This window comes from Pipistrellus hanaki, assembly GCF_964339955.1.
Source record: "Pipistrellus hanaki genome assembly, chromosome: 9".
Lineage (NCBI taxonomy): Eukaryota > Metazoa > Chordata > Mammalia > Chiroptera > Vespertilionidae > Pipistrellus > Pipistrellus hanaki.
This window is the reverse complement of record NC_140511.1, coordinates 76,866,463-76,882,678: the sequence shown is the minus strand read 5'-3', so window position 1 is coordinate 76,882,678 and position 16,216 is coordinate 76,866,463. Positions and strand designations below refer to the sequence as shown.

The 16,216-nt window shown below is 57.8% G+C and overlaps 1 protein-coding gene across 2 annotated transcripts; it reads left to right on the top strand.

Annotated features, from left to right (window-relative positions):
• The first annotated feature begins 5,018 nt into the window (after positions 1-5,018).
• Positions 5,019-15,984, top strand: FADS1 (fatty acid desaturase 1). Of its 2 annotated transcripts, none has more exons than XM_084895900.1 (12): positions 5,019-5,410; positions 7,076-7,186; positions 7,739-7,936; positions 9,177-9,278; positions 9,395-9,523; positions 12,514-12,574; positions 13,633-13,709; positions 14,294-14,391; positions 14,585-14,681; positions 14,939-15,018; positions 15,116-15,241; positions 15,588-15,984. In XM_084895900.1, exons 1-12 carry the CDS (start codon positions 5,219-5,221, stop codon positions 15,637-15,639), a joined length of 1,323 nt encoding a protein of 440 aa, XP_084752026.1. In that variant the 5' UTR covers positions 5,019-5,218; the 3' UTR covers positions 15,640-15,984. The 2 variants fall into 2 exon arrangements, with proteins under 2 accessions (XP_084752026.1, XP_084752027.1); XM_084895901.1 differs by lacking the exon at positions 5,019-5,410 and adding an exon at positions 5,905-6,277.
• The last annotated feature ends 232 nt before the right edge of the window (positions 15,985-16,216 follow it).

The window sequence follows — 16,216 nt, the reverse complement described above, 5'->3', positions numbered from 1 at the left end:
GAGCTGAGCCCTGTGTCCTCTCCCCCCTCAGACAGACCTGAGCTGTGTCCTCTCCCCCCTCAGACAGAGCTGAGCCCTGTGTCCCCCGCACAGGAACAGCCTGCCGCTTGTCCGGTGTCTGAGACAACAGCTCGGCCCCTTGTTCCCTCTGCTGTGGCCTCAGACGTGCGTCGGGCCCTCCTGAAGCCCTGACACCACAGGAACTGTCTTGTCCACAGATGGCCGGGCCGGACTCCGAAGCCCGGCTCTTTCTCTCCATGGAATGCAGGCTGGCTCCTTCCAGGGAAGAGAATGACAGCACCTGGGCTCAGGTGATTCTGGTTTGAGTGTGATTAACACCTGCTGCTGGCCCAGGGCAAAGGAGGGGCTTGTTGCGGAATTCCAGGAAAAGTGGGGTCACCTCACCCCGGGAGGTGGGGCTGAAGGGCCTGGGGAACTAATGGGTCCAGGGCCTTGAAGGCTCCAGGCACTCCCTCCTCTGGCTCTCTCTGCAGACCAGCAGGGTGGACGGACTGCTGAGAACAGCTGTGCTTGGTCTTAATCCTGGTTGTAACGGCACACAATACCCTGATCTCCCCGCATAGCTCAAACTCAGAGGGAAGGGCGCTGACGGGCACTCCTGTCGGGATCACCCCCAGGCCCAGTGAGTCAGCTCTGGCCTGGGGACGGATGGCAGGTAATCTCGTGAGTGTCCGGAGGGGGAGGGGCCGCTTTTAGAAGAGCAGCAGGTGGCTTCCAGAAGAAAAGAAGGTTCTGGGCGAGAACCAGACTCCGAGGACAGAAACTCCAGGGGTTTTGGAGTCGACAGCCCGGGCCTGTGTCCTGGTGCTGCCCCCATGCCTGCGACAGCGAGACTGTGGGCAGGTGGCTCACTATGCCAAGCCGCTGTGTGTCCCCTGTCACACTGCCCCGCAGGGCTGTTCTTAGTGTTAGTAATAATGTGTCTGCGTGATGGGGCAGGCGTTAGCGCTGACATTTATCCTTCACTGTTTGGTGCAGGACCAGCACGAAGGGTATCTACTGCGGCCTTTCTGTGGCATAATCACTTGTGCATCAGCCGGTAGTGCAGTTGGTAGAGCATTGTCCTGATATGCCAAGGTTGTGGGTTCAATCCTAGTCCCGGCACATACACAAATCAACCAATGAATGAATGCATAAGTCGAAGAACAAATCAATCTCTCTCTCTCTCTCTCTCTCTCTCTCTTTCTCTCTCATCAATAAAAATACATACCTACTTGGCATAAAGTCTCAGAATATTAGGTTAGAAGATATGGTTTAGCTAACACAAGTGATGACCTACAAACTGGTACCAGGTATATTTTTCTGATGCAAAAATTAGAAAAATAAAGGGAAATGTAGAGTTTTCCATAAAACTAAGACTATTCAATTGAAAAAAACTGCCTTTTACTTAAAAATCATGGCCTGATTTTTTATACTAAAATGTGTTTGTGTATGTGTATGTGTGTGTGTGTGTGTGTGTGTGTGTGTGTATATATATATATATATATATATATATATAATCTATATATATATATAATAAAATGGTAACAGAAGATGGTGGAGTCTAAAAAATATGCTTATTTGGCAAAATGACAAGTAGACAACCCTACACTGGTTCTCATGTTTAAGTTACTTCTTCCTGAAAACGCCACAGTGCGAGAACCACTGATCGGACCACCTCTTCATTTTCTCCCAGGGAACAAACCGGGCCCTAGAGCGGTCCCATGACCTGCTCCGAGCCCGAGGGCTGGAAAGCGGGAGGTACAGATCGGCTATTGTTCTGACTCAGGTGGAGTTACAGCCCAGAGAACAGATGGCTTTCCATTTTTAAGGTCTCTTTCCTTATTGTTTTTATGACACTTTATTCCGTAGAGCAGTTTTAGGTCCACAGCAAAATTGAGCAAAAAGTCACACACACACCCCCAACCCGCCCTAACCATTTTGGCTCAGTGGATAGAGCGTCGGCCTACGGACTGGAAGGTCCCAGGTTTGATTCCAGTCGAGGGCATGTACCTGGGTTGTGGGCACATCCCCAGTGGGAGGTGTGCAGGAGGCAGCTGATCGATGTTTTTCACTCATCGATGTTTCTAACTCTCTATCTCTCTCTCTTCCTCTCTATAAAAAATCAATAAAATATATATATATTTAAAAGTATCCCCCCCACACACAGCCTCCTCCCTATCAGCATCCCCCCGCCAGTGGTACATTTATTATTACTGATGAACGTATATTGACTCATTAATACTACCCATCATTTACATTAGAGTTCACTCCTAGCATTGTACACTCTATGGGTTTCGATACATGTGCAATGACATGCATCCACCATCACAGCATCATACAGAATAGCCTCACTGCCCTAAAAGTGCCCTGTGCTCCACCTATTCACCCATCCCTCTCTATTAAGCCCTGCAACCACTGATTTTTTACTGTTTCTGTTTTTGTTTTGTTTTTTTGCCTTTTCCAGAATGTCATATAATTAGAATCATACAGTATACTATGTCCTGAATATGTGTTGAGGCCTTATGGGAACCACGCCAGAGTACACCAGATGCCCAAGGCCACTCTGAGCATGGAAATGTTAATCAGAGTATCCAAGGACTGTACACAGGTGCTAGGACACAGCGATCTCACGGTACACTGCGCACACATGTCCTTCTGTAACTCAGATGATTGATGTTACTATTTGGTGGAAAGCCTCTTTTGTCTACTGAGGCTGCTGAAGTAAGTGGGCTTTGCTACAGCCACTCTGAGAGGCTGTGGGTCCAGAGGCAGCGGGTTCGTGGCTGTTCAGATAATGGCTGTGGACACAGAGGCTGCTCTACTTTGTGGGAAAGACGTATTGTTAACAGGTCGGTGTATGGGACTTTACTTTGAAGAACTGCTTTGTCCAATGGCTCCATGTTAGCAATGGCTACATGGCCACTAGCTTCTATGAAAAAGGTTACATCCGAGACCTCTCATGGCTTCTCCATCCTGGAATACACGGGGTCCCTGGAGGTCCAGCCCCTGGCAGAGGGCTCCAGGCCCCGCGATGGGCGAAGTCAGCAGGATCAGGACCTGTGCTCCCACACTTGGCCCAGTCAGCAGAATGGAGGAGTGAATGCTTCCACCACTCGAACAGCGAGCAGGGCTCAAGGAGGAAGGGACTCGCTCTCACAATTAGTGCCGTGAGCAGGATTCAGGAGTAAGCACTCCAAGAAGGTGCCCGGCTCCGACAGACCTAATCCCCAGCATGACAGTGTGGGCCTTTGGGGGTGATTAGGTCATGAGGGTGATTAGGGTTCTTAGAAAAGAAACATGCAGAGATCCCGCCCTCCCCCGCACCTTTCTCACAGGCGAGGTTCGGAGAAAAGACAGCCGCCTGGGACGTGCGTGGACCCTCTCAGCAGACACCCAGCCTGCCAGCGCCTTGATCTTGGACTTCCCGGCCCCCAGAACTGGGAGAAATACATTTCTGTCGTTCATACGCTACCCAGTCGATGGTACTTTTACGGCGGCCCAGGTGGCTTTTTTCACTTAGCAGTGTGCATCCAGGGGTCCTCTGTGAGGCTTGACAGCTCATTCCTTTTAGCACAGAAAACAAACAAACAAACAAAAGGTTGTCTGGATATACGAGTCCGTTTGTCCATCCACCTGTGAAGAACACCTTGGCTGCTTCAGGTTGTTGGTGCTGGTGAGCAAAGCCAAACACTGGTTTTAACTGTGTAAACAGTGGTGGCAGGTTTGTGCGTGGACAGAAGTTTTCAATTCAATTGGGCAAATACGTAGGAGCTCGGCTGTGGTGAGACCGTGTTGACTTTGTAAGGAGCTGCCCAAATGCCTGGCCAGTGACTGCACCGTTTTTGCGTTCCCTCCGGCCATGAATGGGATTCCTGCTGCTCACACCCTTGCCAGTGTTTCGGACTTTTGCTCCTGTTGTTTGAGTCGTCCTTTCTCCAACGGCCTATGACGTTGAGCTCCTTTTCACACGCTGTCTCTTAAAGTCTTTTGCCAAGTTGTTCATTTTCTTATTCTTTTCCCATCTTGTTCATGTATTTGAGATATGACATTGTATACATCTAAGATGTACAACGTGGTGATCTGGTGTGTGTACATATTGTAAATATTGTAAAATTATGACCGCAAATAAGGTCAGTGAACTTATCCACCACCTCACTTGGCCGCCTTTTTGGGCGTGTACGATGAGAACATTTTAGGTCCACTCCCTTAGCCACTTCCAAATATACAAGATGGTACTGTTAACTACTGGTATAGTCACCGTCTGTACATTAGATATTAGTCTCATAACCAGAATTCTGTATCCTTTGACTAACATCACCCATCTCCCCCATCCTCCCCACCTCTGGTACCACCACTCTCTGAAATCAATAAAAATTATATTTTAAAAATATGCTTCTTCTGTCCACTCAGAAACATCCTACTTTACTACCACTGTGTACATTCTTTTTCTTTTTTTTTTAATAATTGATTGATTTCAGAGAAAGGGAGAGAGAGAAATATCAATGAAGAGAGAGAATCAGTGATCCGCTGCCTTTTGCACTGGGGATGGCTGGCTGGAAGGCGTGTGCTGTAAACATACAAAATTAAATGGACGAGCCCCGGGCCTCATAGAGCTCCCAGGAAGCACGACATAACACCGGACACTGGAGAGGTTCATGGCCTAAAGATGACCCTCCTCCCTCTCCCGATACTGAGCCCCTACACAGCCATGGCTGCAGGGACAGCTCCTCTCCACCCGCCTCCCCGAGCTCCCTAAGCGGCCTGACTCACAGCCTCCCGCCCCGCCCCGCCCCGCCCCGCCCCGCCCCTGACCGCTGGCGGAACCCACTCCCGCCCTGGAGCCCAGGGCCGCCCTGCCCAGGAGGCGGCACCGGAACCGTTATCCCGCTCGAGGCGCCTCCTGGGGACCAAGCCACATTTTGGGCAGCGGATCCGCACTCACCCCGCCCCGAACCGCCAGGGGGCGCGCGTCCGCACCGCCCCCCGCCCCAGGCCTGTACCGCCCGCCCCGCGGCGAGGCGGGGGCTCGCTCCGCGCCACGCGGCTCGGCCAATGGGAGCGCGCGCAGCGGCCCGGCGGTCGGGCCGCGGGAGCTGAAAACCCGGCGCGGCGCCCGGGGAGCAGGCTCGGGCGCGCGCCGCGGACCCGACCTCCGAGCGCGAGGCCGGAGCGCCGTCCGCGGGCATCGGAGCGCGCGCCCGGCTCCTCCGACCCCATGGCCCCCGAGACCCCGGCCCCGCGGCCGGCGCCGCGCTACTTCACGTGGGACGAGGTGGCGCAGCGCTGCGGGCGCGGCCAGGAGCGGTGGCTGGTGATCGAGCGGAAGGTGTACAACGTCAGCGAGTTCACCCGCCGGCACCCCGGCGGCTCCCGGGTCATGAGCCACTACGCCGGGCAGGATGCGACGGTGAGCCGGCCGCCGGGACCGGGGGAAGGCGGGGCGCGCGGCCAGGCCGGGGGTGCAGTGCGCGGGACGGAAGTTTGGCTTCCAGGACTGAACACCGACTAATTCGGGGGGAAGCCGAGGGACGGGGCGTGCTGTGCACTCGGGTGCACCCGGAGGAGGGGCTGCGAACACCAGTGGGTGGAGGCCGACCGCTCACATCACACAAAGGCCGCCGGCCCGAGCGGGGCTGGGAACGGCTGCGGGCGGATGCCGGACGCCGGGGCGGCGGGGCGGCCGAGGCCCGGGGCGGGTGGGCGGGTGGGCGGGATGGCGGCAGGGCTGTCAGCGAAGCTGGGAAGGGGCTGAGTGTGCTGGGCCACCCTGCGAGCGGGCGCAGGAGAGAGAACGGTCTGGGGAAAGGCCCGGGCCGGATCCACCGGCGCCGCCGTCCTGGGTGCAGCGGGAGGGCGGGGAAGGGCCGCGCCGCCGGAGCGTGCTAGCGGCTGCCTGTGCCCTTGGGGGTGGCGAGCTGGAGGTGGGGGAGTGGGTACATGAACATGTACTTGGTGTGCACCCCGTAACGGCCTGCGGATCGGTGGCCGCTCAGCCGCAGGCGGATGCTTTGTGTGTTCCCAGCCGCATCCCGCGTCGCTGCACAGCGGGGTCAGCGCGCCCGGCCCGGCCTCCGCGGCCCCTTCTACCGCCCGGCGCCTCCCTGCGGGGCTGAGGAGCTGGGGGTCACCCTTGAGGACCAGAGGTTGGAGCGTGCGCTTCGCCTGTCCCGGTCCCCTCCATCCTTCCCCCTTCTTTGGCACCCTTTGCTGTCGCCCCCTCCCCGCTTGCCATCGGCGTCTCCATTGTGGCCAAGCCGAGCACAGGCGCTCCCAGGTGAGGGCCCGCCTCCCCTCACAGCCCGCCTGGGGACCAGGCCGGTCTGCGCTCCCACCCCGAGTGTCCGGGGGAGCCCACACCCTGGCCGCCGGCCGAGGCCGAGGCCGAGCCCACGCATGCGCAGGAGCGGGCGATCCCGCCGGGCCCGCTGGGTGATTTGGGGCTCGGGCTGCCTCGCTGGGCCGGCGATTGGTCTGGCCGCGTGGTGCCACCCGCCGGCTCCGCCCTGGTTCCCGCCTCTCCAGTGGGATTTCCCCCCCAGCCTGGAGGCTTCCCGGTGGATCTTACCACCAAGGACCCCAGCTCCAATCACCAAAATTAGCGGCGGGGTGTGTGTGTGTGTGTGTGTGTGTGTGTGTGTGTGGGCGAGTAACATGGAAGCCAGCTGAGAGGGAGGAGGGGAAATGCGATCTCATTTTCTGGAGCCGGGCTGAAGTCCCACAGAGGTGGCCCAGCCCCAGGCATCCCTCTTTCTCATCCACTCCCAAGTCCCGTGGGAAAGCTGTTCCTGGAAATGCCTGAGGAAAGGCCTGCCCAAAGAGGTCTTTCTGGGGCCCCACCCAGACCTCCTGTTGGTTGGTGTGGTGCCTTTCTCACTAACTACAGGTGCTGGGAGCTGTAGACACCTGGACTAGGTGTGAGCACCGTCAGAGGGCAGCTGGCGGGGAAGTGGGGGCAGGTGGTGTCTGTTTGAACTTCGGTGCAGCCTCCTTGCTGACCTTGGTTGGAGCCCTTCAGAGTCCCAGGGGGCCAGCCCGGCTTCCTCACGGCCCCGCCTTCTCCCCATCTTTGTAGGACCCCTTTGTGGCATTCCACATCAACAAGGGCCTCGTGAGGAAGTACATGAACTCGCTCCTGATTGGGGAGCTGTCTCCGGAGCAGCCCAGCTTCGAGCCCACGAAGAATGTGAGACCCTGCTTGCTGTGGGGAGACCCCGTGCTTGTGGAGGGGCAGAGGGAGAAGGCAGGCCTGGACAGGGTCATGGGTAACTGCGGTCAGTAGTTCCTGGGGATCTTGAGGTCCCTGGTTCTGCTGAGTCAGTGGGTCACAGGCCCAAGGGAGCGGGGTCTCTGGGGTCCATGGGTCTCACAGGGCCACCACCCTGACCATAGTCATCAACATGAAACCAATTCTGAGCACCTACTGTGTGCCAAGCATAACCTCCTATGGCCCTCACGCACTTACAGATGAGAAGAGTGGGCTGCATAGGCTAAGCAGCGTGGCCAAGGGTTGGTCACACGCTGGCAGAGGCAGCTCAGGGCCTGGAATCCAGTCTGAGTGCCAGTGACCACGTGCTCTTGGGCGTGACCCCATAGCCCCTCCTCCCGCCGTCCTCCCTGGGCGGATGGTGTTTTTAGGGAAGATAGTTACCCAGGTGCGGGGAGGGGGTTGTGTCCTTGAGCCTACGAGGACACGTGCAGCTGGAGAATAGCAGCTTCCCGCTTCCCCCTTCCTCAGAAAGAGCTGACCGAGGAGTTCCGGGAGCTGCGGGCCGCCGTGGAGCGGATGGGGCTCATGAAGGCCAACCACGCCTTCTTCCTGCTGCACCTGCTGCACATCCTGCTGCTGGACGCGGCCGCCTGGCTCACGCTGTGGGCCTTCGGGACCTCCCTTGTGCCCTTCGTCCTCTGTGCGGTGCTGCTCAGCGCGGTGCAGGTGAGAGCCCTCGGCACGGCAGGAGCACGCCGGCCCCGGCCAGCTTGGCTCGGTGGGTAGGGTGTTGGCCTGCGGACTGCAGGGTCCTGGTTCGATTTCTATCAAGCGCACTTGCCCGGGTTTCGGGCTTGATTCCCAGTAGGCGGCGTGCAGGAGGCAGCCGATCAGTGATTCTCATCACTCATGTTTCTCTCTCCCTCTCCCTTTCTCTCTGAAATCAACAGAAACATATAAAAATAAAATAAAATAAAAGAGCAGCCGAAACCGGTTTGGCTCAATGGATAGAGAGTCGGCCTGCGGACTGAAGGGTCCAGGGTTCGATTCCATGCAAGGGCATGTACCTTGGTTGCGGGCACATCCACAGTGGGGTGTGCAAGAGGCAGCTGATCAATGATTCTCTCTCATCGATGTTTCTGAGTGCCCCCCCTCCGATGGGCAGAGCTGAGGACACGCGGGAGAGTTGATGGAAAAACAGAGCACACGCACGGTTGTCTGTGGCTTTCGTCTGTTCGCTGGTCGCTGTGCACCTTCATGCCTCTCCCTGCCGCTCCAGCTGCTTCTCCCAGAGCTCCCCCCGCCCCTTTTTTTTAAAAACATTATTTTATTGATTTTTTGCGGAGAGGAAGGGAGAGGGAGAGAGAGCTAGACACATTGATCAACTGCCTCCTGAATGTGCCCGCAACCAAGGTACATGCATGCCCTCGACCGGAATCGAACCTGGGACCCTTCAGTCCGCAGGCCGGCGCTCTATCCACCGAGCCAAACCGGTCAGGGCTAGGGCTCCCTTCTTCCTGTGGAATTTCTCCTCGGGAAATTCCTGCTCAGGTTCTGCCACGGCCCGAGGGTGCCAGGAACCACGATCCGCTTTATCAGCAAAGTTTGGTGTCCTCCCGGGCACAAGGCGGCCCAGCGTGCTGATAAAGCTTGGGCTCCAACACTCGCCGCCTGGATGCATTTGCCAGGCCTCTGAGTGTGTCACTGTCCTTCTCTGTGGCCTGGATGCCAGCCCATGGTATGTCAAGGTCTCCCGGCCAGGGGAACTAACGGGCAGGGGAGGAAATGTGCGTGGATCCAGCTTTCCCATGAGTTAGTGCCACAGCCAGCGGCCGGGCCGGGCTTGCCAGCTCCTCTCCTGGATGCTCCGTTAGGGGCCTGCAGCACTGGCGGCCTCGGTGGGTGAGGTTGAGAGACTGAAGGCCAGTGAGGGACGCCGGGCTCAGCACTGACCTCTCTCATCCAGGCCCAGGCCGGCTGGCTGCAGCATGACTTTGGGCACCTGTCTGTCTTCAGCACCTCTACGTGGAACCACCTGCTCCATCATTTCGTGGTCGGCCACCTGAAGGTCAGTGGCACAGGGCGGGGCTTTCTGAAACTGGCTAATGAAGGACTACCTGGGGGGGCAGGGGGACGGGAGGGGGAGGGTTAGGCCTTCATACTCATGCCCCTGCTTTTCTGTAGGGGGCCCCCGCCAGCTGGTGGAACCACTTGCACTTCCAGCACCACGCCAAGCCCAACTGCTTCCGCAAAGACCCAGACATCAACATGCACCCCTTCTTCTTTGCCTTGGGGAAGATCCTCTCCGTGGAGGTGAGCAGAGGCGCGCGGGGAGGTCTGGGAGAATGGACACCTGCCAGCCCCGAGGGCTGGGGGAATGCTCGGTGCTGCCAGGGGAGGAGGACACTGGCTGGCTGCCTGGAAGTTGTGGGAGGCGACAGGCGGCCGCGGGCTGCGCAGCACAGAACCACCTGTTCTCCCGAGTGAGTTCAGACCGGCAGAGTGGTTACTGTGTACAGGTGCCACATGCTGCTGAGGACCCAAAGGGTAACCGGGACCACTGTGCAGACACCCCGCCTGTCCTTGGGAGTGAGGGACGGCCCTCGTCGGAGGTTTTTTTTCTGACAGTCCCCCCCCCCAGGCAGCAGCCCTCTGCCAGGTCCCCTTCCACCGTGCTTCACGGCACTGCAGCCTGCCAGGAATTAAACTGCTGCTGACCCGGTCCAGTCCCAGGCATGAGTTCAGCGTGGCCTGGCTCTCCACCCACCTCTGGCCTGAGAAGAACTCTGTGGAAAGCTGCTGGCAGCACTGGCTGGCCTGGCACCAGGAGCCTCGAGTTTGAAGCTTGTGTCTCACGGCCCGTAACGTCCTAACTCCCACCTCCTAACCGGTACACATGTGGATTGATGCCTGTCCACCACTGCGTTCCAGTCAACAGTGAGGGGATGCGGACCCCGCCCTGGCCCCCTGGGGCTCGGGCGGACACTTTGGGGCAGTGTGGCTCCTTTATCGGGCAGAGCATGGAGCTCTGGGCAGCACTTCACGCTTAAAAAACAACGTGGGAGCCTCCGTGGAAGGGGACCTCTCACTCCACCGCCATATTGCTTCTTGGCTCTAGGGTGTGAGGAGATTCCTGTCCATAGACACCGAGACTAGAGAATGATCTGGAACCAAAATACCACCCCCTTTTTTTGTCCTACTTCTGAGGCTGAAGACAGGCTGCCCGCTAGTATGCTAGTAAATGCCCGGCTCCCGGCTGCTTGGTGGGCCACCCTCTGTGGGTGTGGTTTACCTGGGCACTGATCCCCGTGCTGATGCGCCTCTGCCTCCCAGCTCTCCTGGAGGACAAGAGGTACAGAGGACACTTCACCCTAATAGGACCCTCTGGCTTCCCAGGGTCAAAGCACAAGGGGGCAGCGATTAGGACCATAATGGACAGGCCTCCCTTCCATAACTGTCCCGCCCTCCAGCCAATGAGACATGCTCTTCCATTTCCTCTCTCAGCTAGTGATGCTTGGGGCGAGATAACCTTCCTCCCCATTTCAGCAAGCCTTGTTGTTTTCTTTTAAAATATATTTTTATTGATTCAGAGAGAAAGGGAGAGGGAGAGATAGAAACATCAATGATGAGAGAGAATCATGGATCGGCTGCCTCTTGCACACCCCACACTGGGGATCGAGCCTGAAACCCAGGCATGTGCCCTGACCAGAAATGGAACTGTGACCTGGTCATAGGGTGACGCTTAACCACTGAGCCACACCAGCAGGGCTCAACAAGCCTTGTTAGTACTGCTTTCAAAACAGACCTCAAATCTATATTGATTTCTCCAGCTCCATGGCTTTCCCTCCCCAGGTCAATTTTTTTAAACTTCTTCTAACACCACTTTTTCAAAATAGACTCTTCCAGGCCGTGGTATTTTGTAGAAGAGCCACACTCAAGGGGCCAAAGAGCCACATGTGGCTTGAGAGCCGCAGTTTGCCGACCATAGTTCTAGGCTCCTCACTGGTCTCCTTGTGACTATACCTGCCCCCCCTGCAAATAATTCATTCTCCCCAGGCAGCCAGAGAGCCTTTTAAAGCACAAAATGGCTCTTGCCACACCCACCGAAAGCTCCCTAGCGACTTCCCATCACCATGGGAATAAAAGCCAACCTCCTGACCAGGGCTTTCTAAGGTCCGGCATGATCTGGCCACCCAAAGCTAGTTTTCTGGCCTAACCATTCTCCCCTGCTGCTTACTGTTCCCAGTCACATGATCTTTCTGTCCCTGGATTATCCTAAGCCTTTGTACTGGCTGTTCTTTCGGTTATAAATGCTCTTCCCCTGAGCTTCGCATTGCTGCCTCCTCGTTACTCAGTTCTCAGTTCAGGGAGGCCATTTCTGACCGCCCCTGCCAAAACGCTGCCTCCCTCACGTTCTCTTAGGTTTTCTTGTTTTGAATCTATAACTACAGACTTATCGCCGGCTTCCTGGCAGGTTACAAATTCCACGAGGGTAGGGATTTTGTACGGTTCACCTCTGTATCCTCAGCACCTGGAACAGTGCCTGGCACACAGTAGGTGCTCAATAAATGCTTGTCGAATGAATGACTCCTTTAGCAGAAGTGCCTTGCAGAGAATAACTCAGTAGACAGGCGTGCTCCGGATGGAGCGTCTCTCCCGCCCTGGCTGTCTGGTTGCCATAACTAAGTGGGGCAGGAGGAGCAGAGGAGCCACCACGTGAGACGGCAGGGCTTTGCTGTCGTGCCAGGGGTTCCACGCTGGTTGGCTGTCCAGGCGGCCCCGGCTTACCTCTTCGGCAACTAGGCTTACAAAACCACCACCACCCGCTGGGGAAAACTTTCCCAGCCTCTTCAGAATGCCAAGTTGTTCTTGGTTCCCTGGCCATAAATATTTGCCAAACTCTGCTTAGCTTCCAAGGGGTTTTAGAAAGCTCAGAGACCAAAAGATTGTGATGGGAAATGCCAGGGGCTGGATGTAAAGGGAATACTGACTGCAGGAGACTGGTGTCAACACAGTATGGATGGGGGGGGGGTGGGAGTGGGGGAAGGAGGGGCTGGAAACCTCACCACGAAGCTGTCTTTGAGTAAACATGAGGGGTCCTGAGGACTTGAAGACACAGTTGTGTACGCATCTCCACGGCCATGAGCTGGCTTCACGTGCCAGTGCTGGAGGTCAGACTGGGCCTGCTGGAGCCATCCGTCCAGCAGCAGCAGCCCTGGAGCAAGCCTGAGCTGAGCCAAGGTCAAAGGGAGGGGAATGGTGACTGGTCTCGGGTGATGAGCTGTGTTTGCTTTTCTTCGCAGCTTGGGAAACAGAAGAAGAAGTACATGCCGTACAACCACCAGCACAAATACTTCTTCCTGAGTGAGTGCCCCCATCAGCACCAGGAGACTCCGGGGAGGGGGGTGGGGTGCCGGCGGGGGCTGAAGGGGTGTGAGGAGGAGAGGAGGAAAGGATCCTGGTATTTCAGGTAAAGGCTGGAGGGAACACCTGCCCCAGCAGGTTACTCCCGGCTTGGGAGCAGTCTGCCATCTCCGCTAAGGGGCGGCCCTGTGAGCCTGATGTAGTCCCACCCCCAGAGACTTGTGGAGGTAGCTAAGGAGGTTTGGACCGGAAGAGGGATTGGAGGAGCATCTGGAAAAAGGAGGAGCCTTCTGTCGTCCTCTTAAGCTCTTTCTGAAGGCGGCTACGTTCCCTGCTTTAAAACTGCTCCCTAGCGCTTAGTTGGAGTGTTTAAAGGAACTTCCCCCAACTACCAGCTACCGGCCCTCCCTGCTGGGGGAAGGGGTGGGGTAGAGGGTAGAGCAGAACTGTCCGGAAGAAAGGATGGTGGAAGGCGGGACACCTCAGGGTGGTGGAGCCGTGGGCAGGCACAGTGATGGGGCTTCTGCAGAGAAGGGGCAGCACACCGGACACTGTCCGCCTCCTCAGCTCCCAGGTTCACCCTTCCCACAGTGACCGCTGGGCTTTGGGTTGGGTCGGAGTGAGCTTCTAGCCCATACCCCCCGTCCTCCTTCTCTCTCTCTCTCTCTCCCTCTCCCTCTCCCTTCTGCCCCTTCCATGTTGGAGCAGCCAGGAGCACAGGGCAGCTGATGGCAAGGACAGGCAGAGGGTCAGGAGGAAGGCCCGGCGTGGGCAGGGCTGTAGCCAGGACAACGGGGGAATGTCAGCCGGGCCCTTTGAAAGGAGCAGAGCAGTTCCCTAGCTGCCGCCTTCCGCTGGAAGGTTGCCACCCTCCCCTGCTGGCATCCTCTTGGGAGACTGACTGCCTCTGCAGACTTGCATTCACCGCACCTCCAGTGCCCGCTGGTTCCATGGAGGAGGAGTGCCAAGGCAGCAGGGCAACAGGAGGAGATGCCAGAGGCCAGCCCTTCAGGGCCCCTCACACTGCTCACACCTCCTCGTCTCCATTTCCTCCCCAGTTGGGCCCCCAGCCCTGCTACCTCTCTACTTCCAGTGGTACATCTTCTACTTCGTCATCCAGCGGAAGAAGTGGGTGGTGAGTATCCTGGCCCCAGTTCCCTGAGGGTGGGGCAGGGCTCTCCAGGGGAACCACTGAGCTTCCCTCCAGGCAGAACTGAGAGCCGACCAGGTGTAGTTCTCCCTTATCTGTAGGTGGGGTGGCTCAGACGCCCCCTGCCCTGTTCCCGTCAGCAGTGTCTCCTGAGGTTCTTTGCTGGGCTTGGCCAGGGGCAGGCTGGGGAGTGGGCAAGACAGTGAGAGACGGCACCTTCTCCCAGGAATGTCTTACGAAGCAGGCGGAGGAGATTCTCGGATCCTGAGATTCCAAAAGGGCCCCGACCGCACTCGGCTAGGTCAGGGGCGTCAGAAAGGCTCTGTCGCGTCCCGCGTCCCTTTGGGGGACAGACAGATGTGGGTGCAGGGAGGCCCTGGGACAGGCAAGGAGGGCCGGGGTGCCTCTAGGAATGGGAGGAAGGAGCCATGGCATTAGACCCTGCAGGACTGGGCACTTGGGAGGGACAGACAATTACTAAGTGTGGGTCCCAGGGAGAGGGGCACACAGGCCCCGCGAGGAAGAGGAGGGAGCGCCCTGTGCCCGGCGTCACGCTCTGTTCTCTGCAGGACCTGGCCTGGATGATCACCTTCTACGTCCGCATCGCCCTCACCTACACGCCCTTGCTGGGGGTGAAGGGCCTCCTGGGCCTGTTCTTCATGGTCAGGTAGGGGGTGTGTGTGTGGGGTTGGGGAGAGGGGCTGGCGGAGATGTTTGGGGTAACCAGTCCGGGGTGGGGGCGGTGCGGGGCTTTGGGTGGGAGGTATTTCTGGTGTTGGTCCGGGAAGGAGGCCAGGCTGGAGCAGTTCCTGAGGGAGAGGAACTCAGCTGTGTGTGCTGTTTGTGTGTTACACCTCCAGGTTCCTGGAGAGCAACTGGTTTGTGTGGGTGACGCAGATGAACCATATCCCCATGCACATTGACTACGACCAGAACAAGGACTGGGTCTCCACCCAGGTGAGGGATGGTGGCCTGGAAGAACGAGGCCGGACACGACTCAGAACAAGTGGTGGGCAGACGCGGGCCAGGGGCAGGGAGCAGTGACCACACAAGCTCCCGGCAGCATCGCCTCATCAGTGACGCTTCCCCTGCCACCATGCGGAGAGGCAGTGACCGGGCACAGCCCCCAGCTCTCCTCCGCTCAGACAGCGTGGCCTGGGGCCTGGACCGGCCTCCGCACTGGTACCGAGTATGCCTCCCCCCTCTTCCTCCAGCTCCAGGCGACGTGCAACGTGCACGAGTCGGCCTTCAATGACTGGTTCAGCGGGCACCTCAACTTCCAGATCGAACACCAGTGAGTCAACTGGAAGCAGGGCCTTGGGCTGGGTCCACGGTGGGGGTGGGGGTGGGGGAGCGAGGAGCAGAAGCCCTGACGGCCTGTTCTTTCGAAGCCTCTTTCCCACGATGCCGCGACACAATTACCACAAAGTGGCCCCCCTGGTGCGCTCCCTGTGCACCAAGCACGGCATCGAGTACCAGTCCAAGCCCCTGCTCACGGCCTTCGCAGACATTGTGCAGTGAGTATGAGCCTGGGAGGTGGCTGGCGGGGAGGGAAGTGGGGGGGGGGGGGGGGGGGCGAAGGGTGGCTGGAGGGATAGGAAGGCTTCCCCCATGGAATGGAGCTCACCGAGGCCAGAGCAGGGCGCTCCATTGTGGCCAAGTCAGTCCTCCACTCTCCATGCGTGGCCCAGGCTCCTACTCGGATGAAGGGGAAGAAGAATCCACATGAAGGGAGGGGCCTCGAGCCATGTGACAGCTCCCAGGCCTCAGAGCCCACCTACCTTCCTGGTGGGTGGTTGGCTTTGGGGCTCAGCACTGCCCTGTCCCCTCACTGCCTGCTCCCTCTTCCATCTTCTCCCACAGCTCACTGAAGGAGTCAGGGCAACTCTGGCTAGATGCCTATCTTCACCAATAACGGCAGCCCCTCCTGGGAGAGGAACCTCCGAAGCCAAAGCAGAAGGAAGCCCCAGGGAGCGCCACTACAATCCTAACAGCCAGGGGGGGTGGGTTTGAGATCAAGGCTCTGGCTCAAACCCTCCCCTCTCCCTTCTGGGCAGATTTAGGACTCAAAGAGGGAGGGAACATGCAAGCCCTTGGAGGAGGATGGAGTTGAAGGGCAGGGTGTGAGTTTGTTTTTCCTAGTGTCTGATGAAGGGGGTTGGTGAGCAAAAGAGGGAGTCGGGAAGGTGTGAGAATAGGGAGGACCAACAGAGCCCGGAAATCAGGCGGTTTAGCAATAAAATCCCACCAGGAAAGGGGCGAGCTCATCTGACTGGTCCACTGCACCCTCATGTGCAAACCTCAGGTTCGCAGGGTGGAGGGAGGTGGAGCAGGGTTTGGAAAGGAAGCATCGTGCTGAGAACTCTGGGGCCAGCCACATGCAGCGCTGGGGGCTCCGCTCGCTTTAGGGCTCATGACCCCCACAGGCCTCGGTTTCTGGAGAAGCGATTTCTCCACTTTCAGAAGCACACGGGGCAAAGGCCGGGCTGTGG

Bases quoted from the DNA above. Each gene is read 5' to 3' on its own strand.
- FADS1 (XM_084895900.1), top strand. From the start codon at position 5,219: ATGGCCCCCGAGACCCCGGCCCCGCGGCCGGCGCCGCGCTACTTCACG. The intron at 7,937-9,176 runs GTGAGAGCCCTC...TCTCTCATCCAG, and splicing joins TGCTGCTCAGCGCGGTGCAG to GCCCAGGCCGGCTGGCTGCA. The intron at 14,682-14,938 runs GTGAGGGATGGT...CTCTTCCTCCAG, and splicing joins AGGACTGGGTCTCCACCCAG to CTCCAGGCGACGTGCAACGT.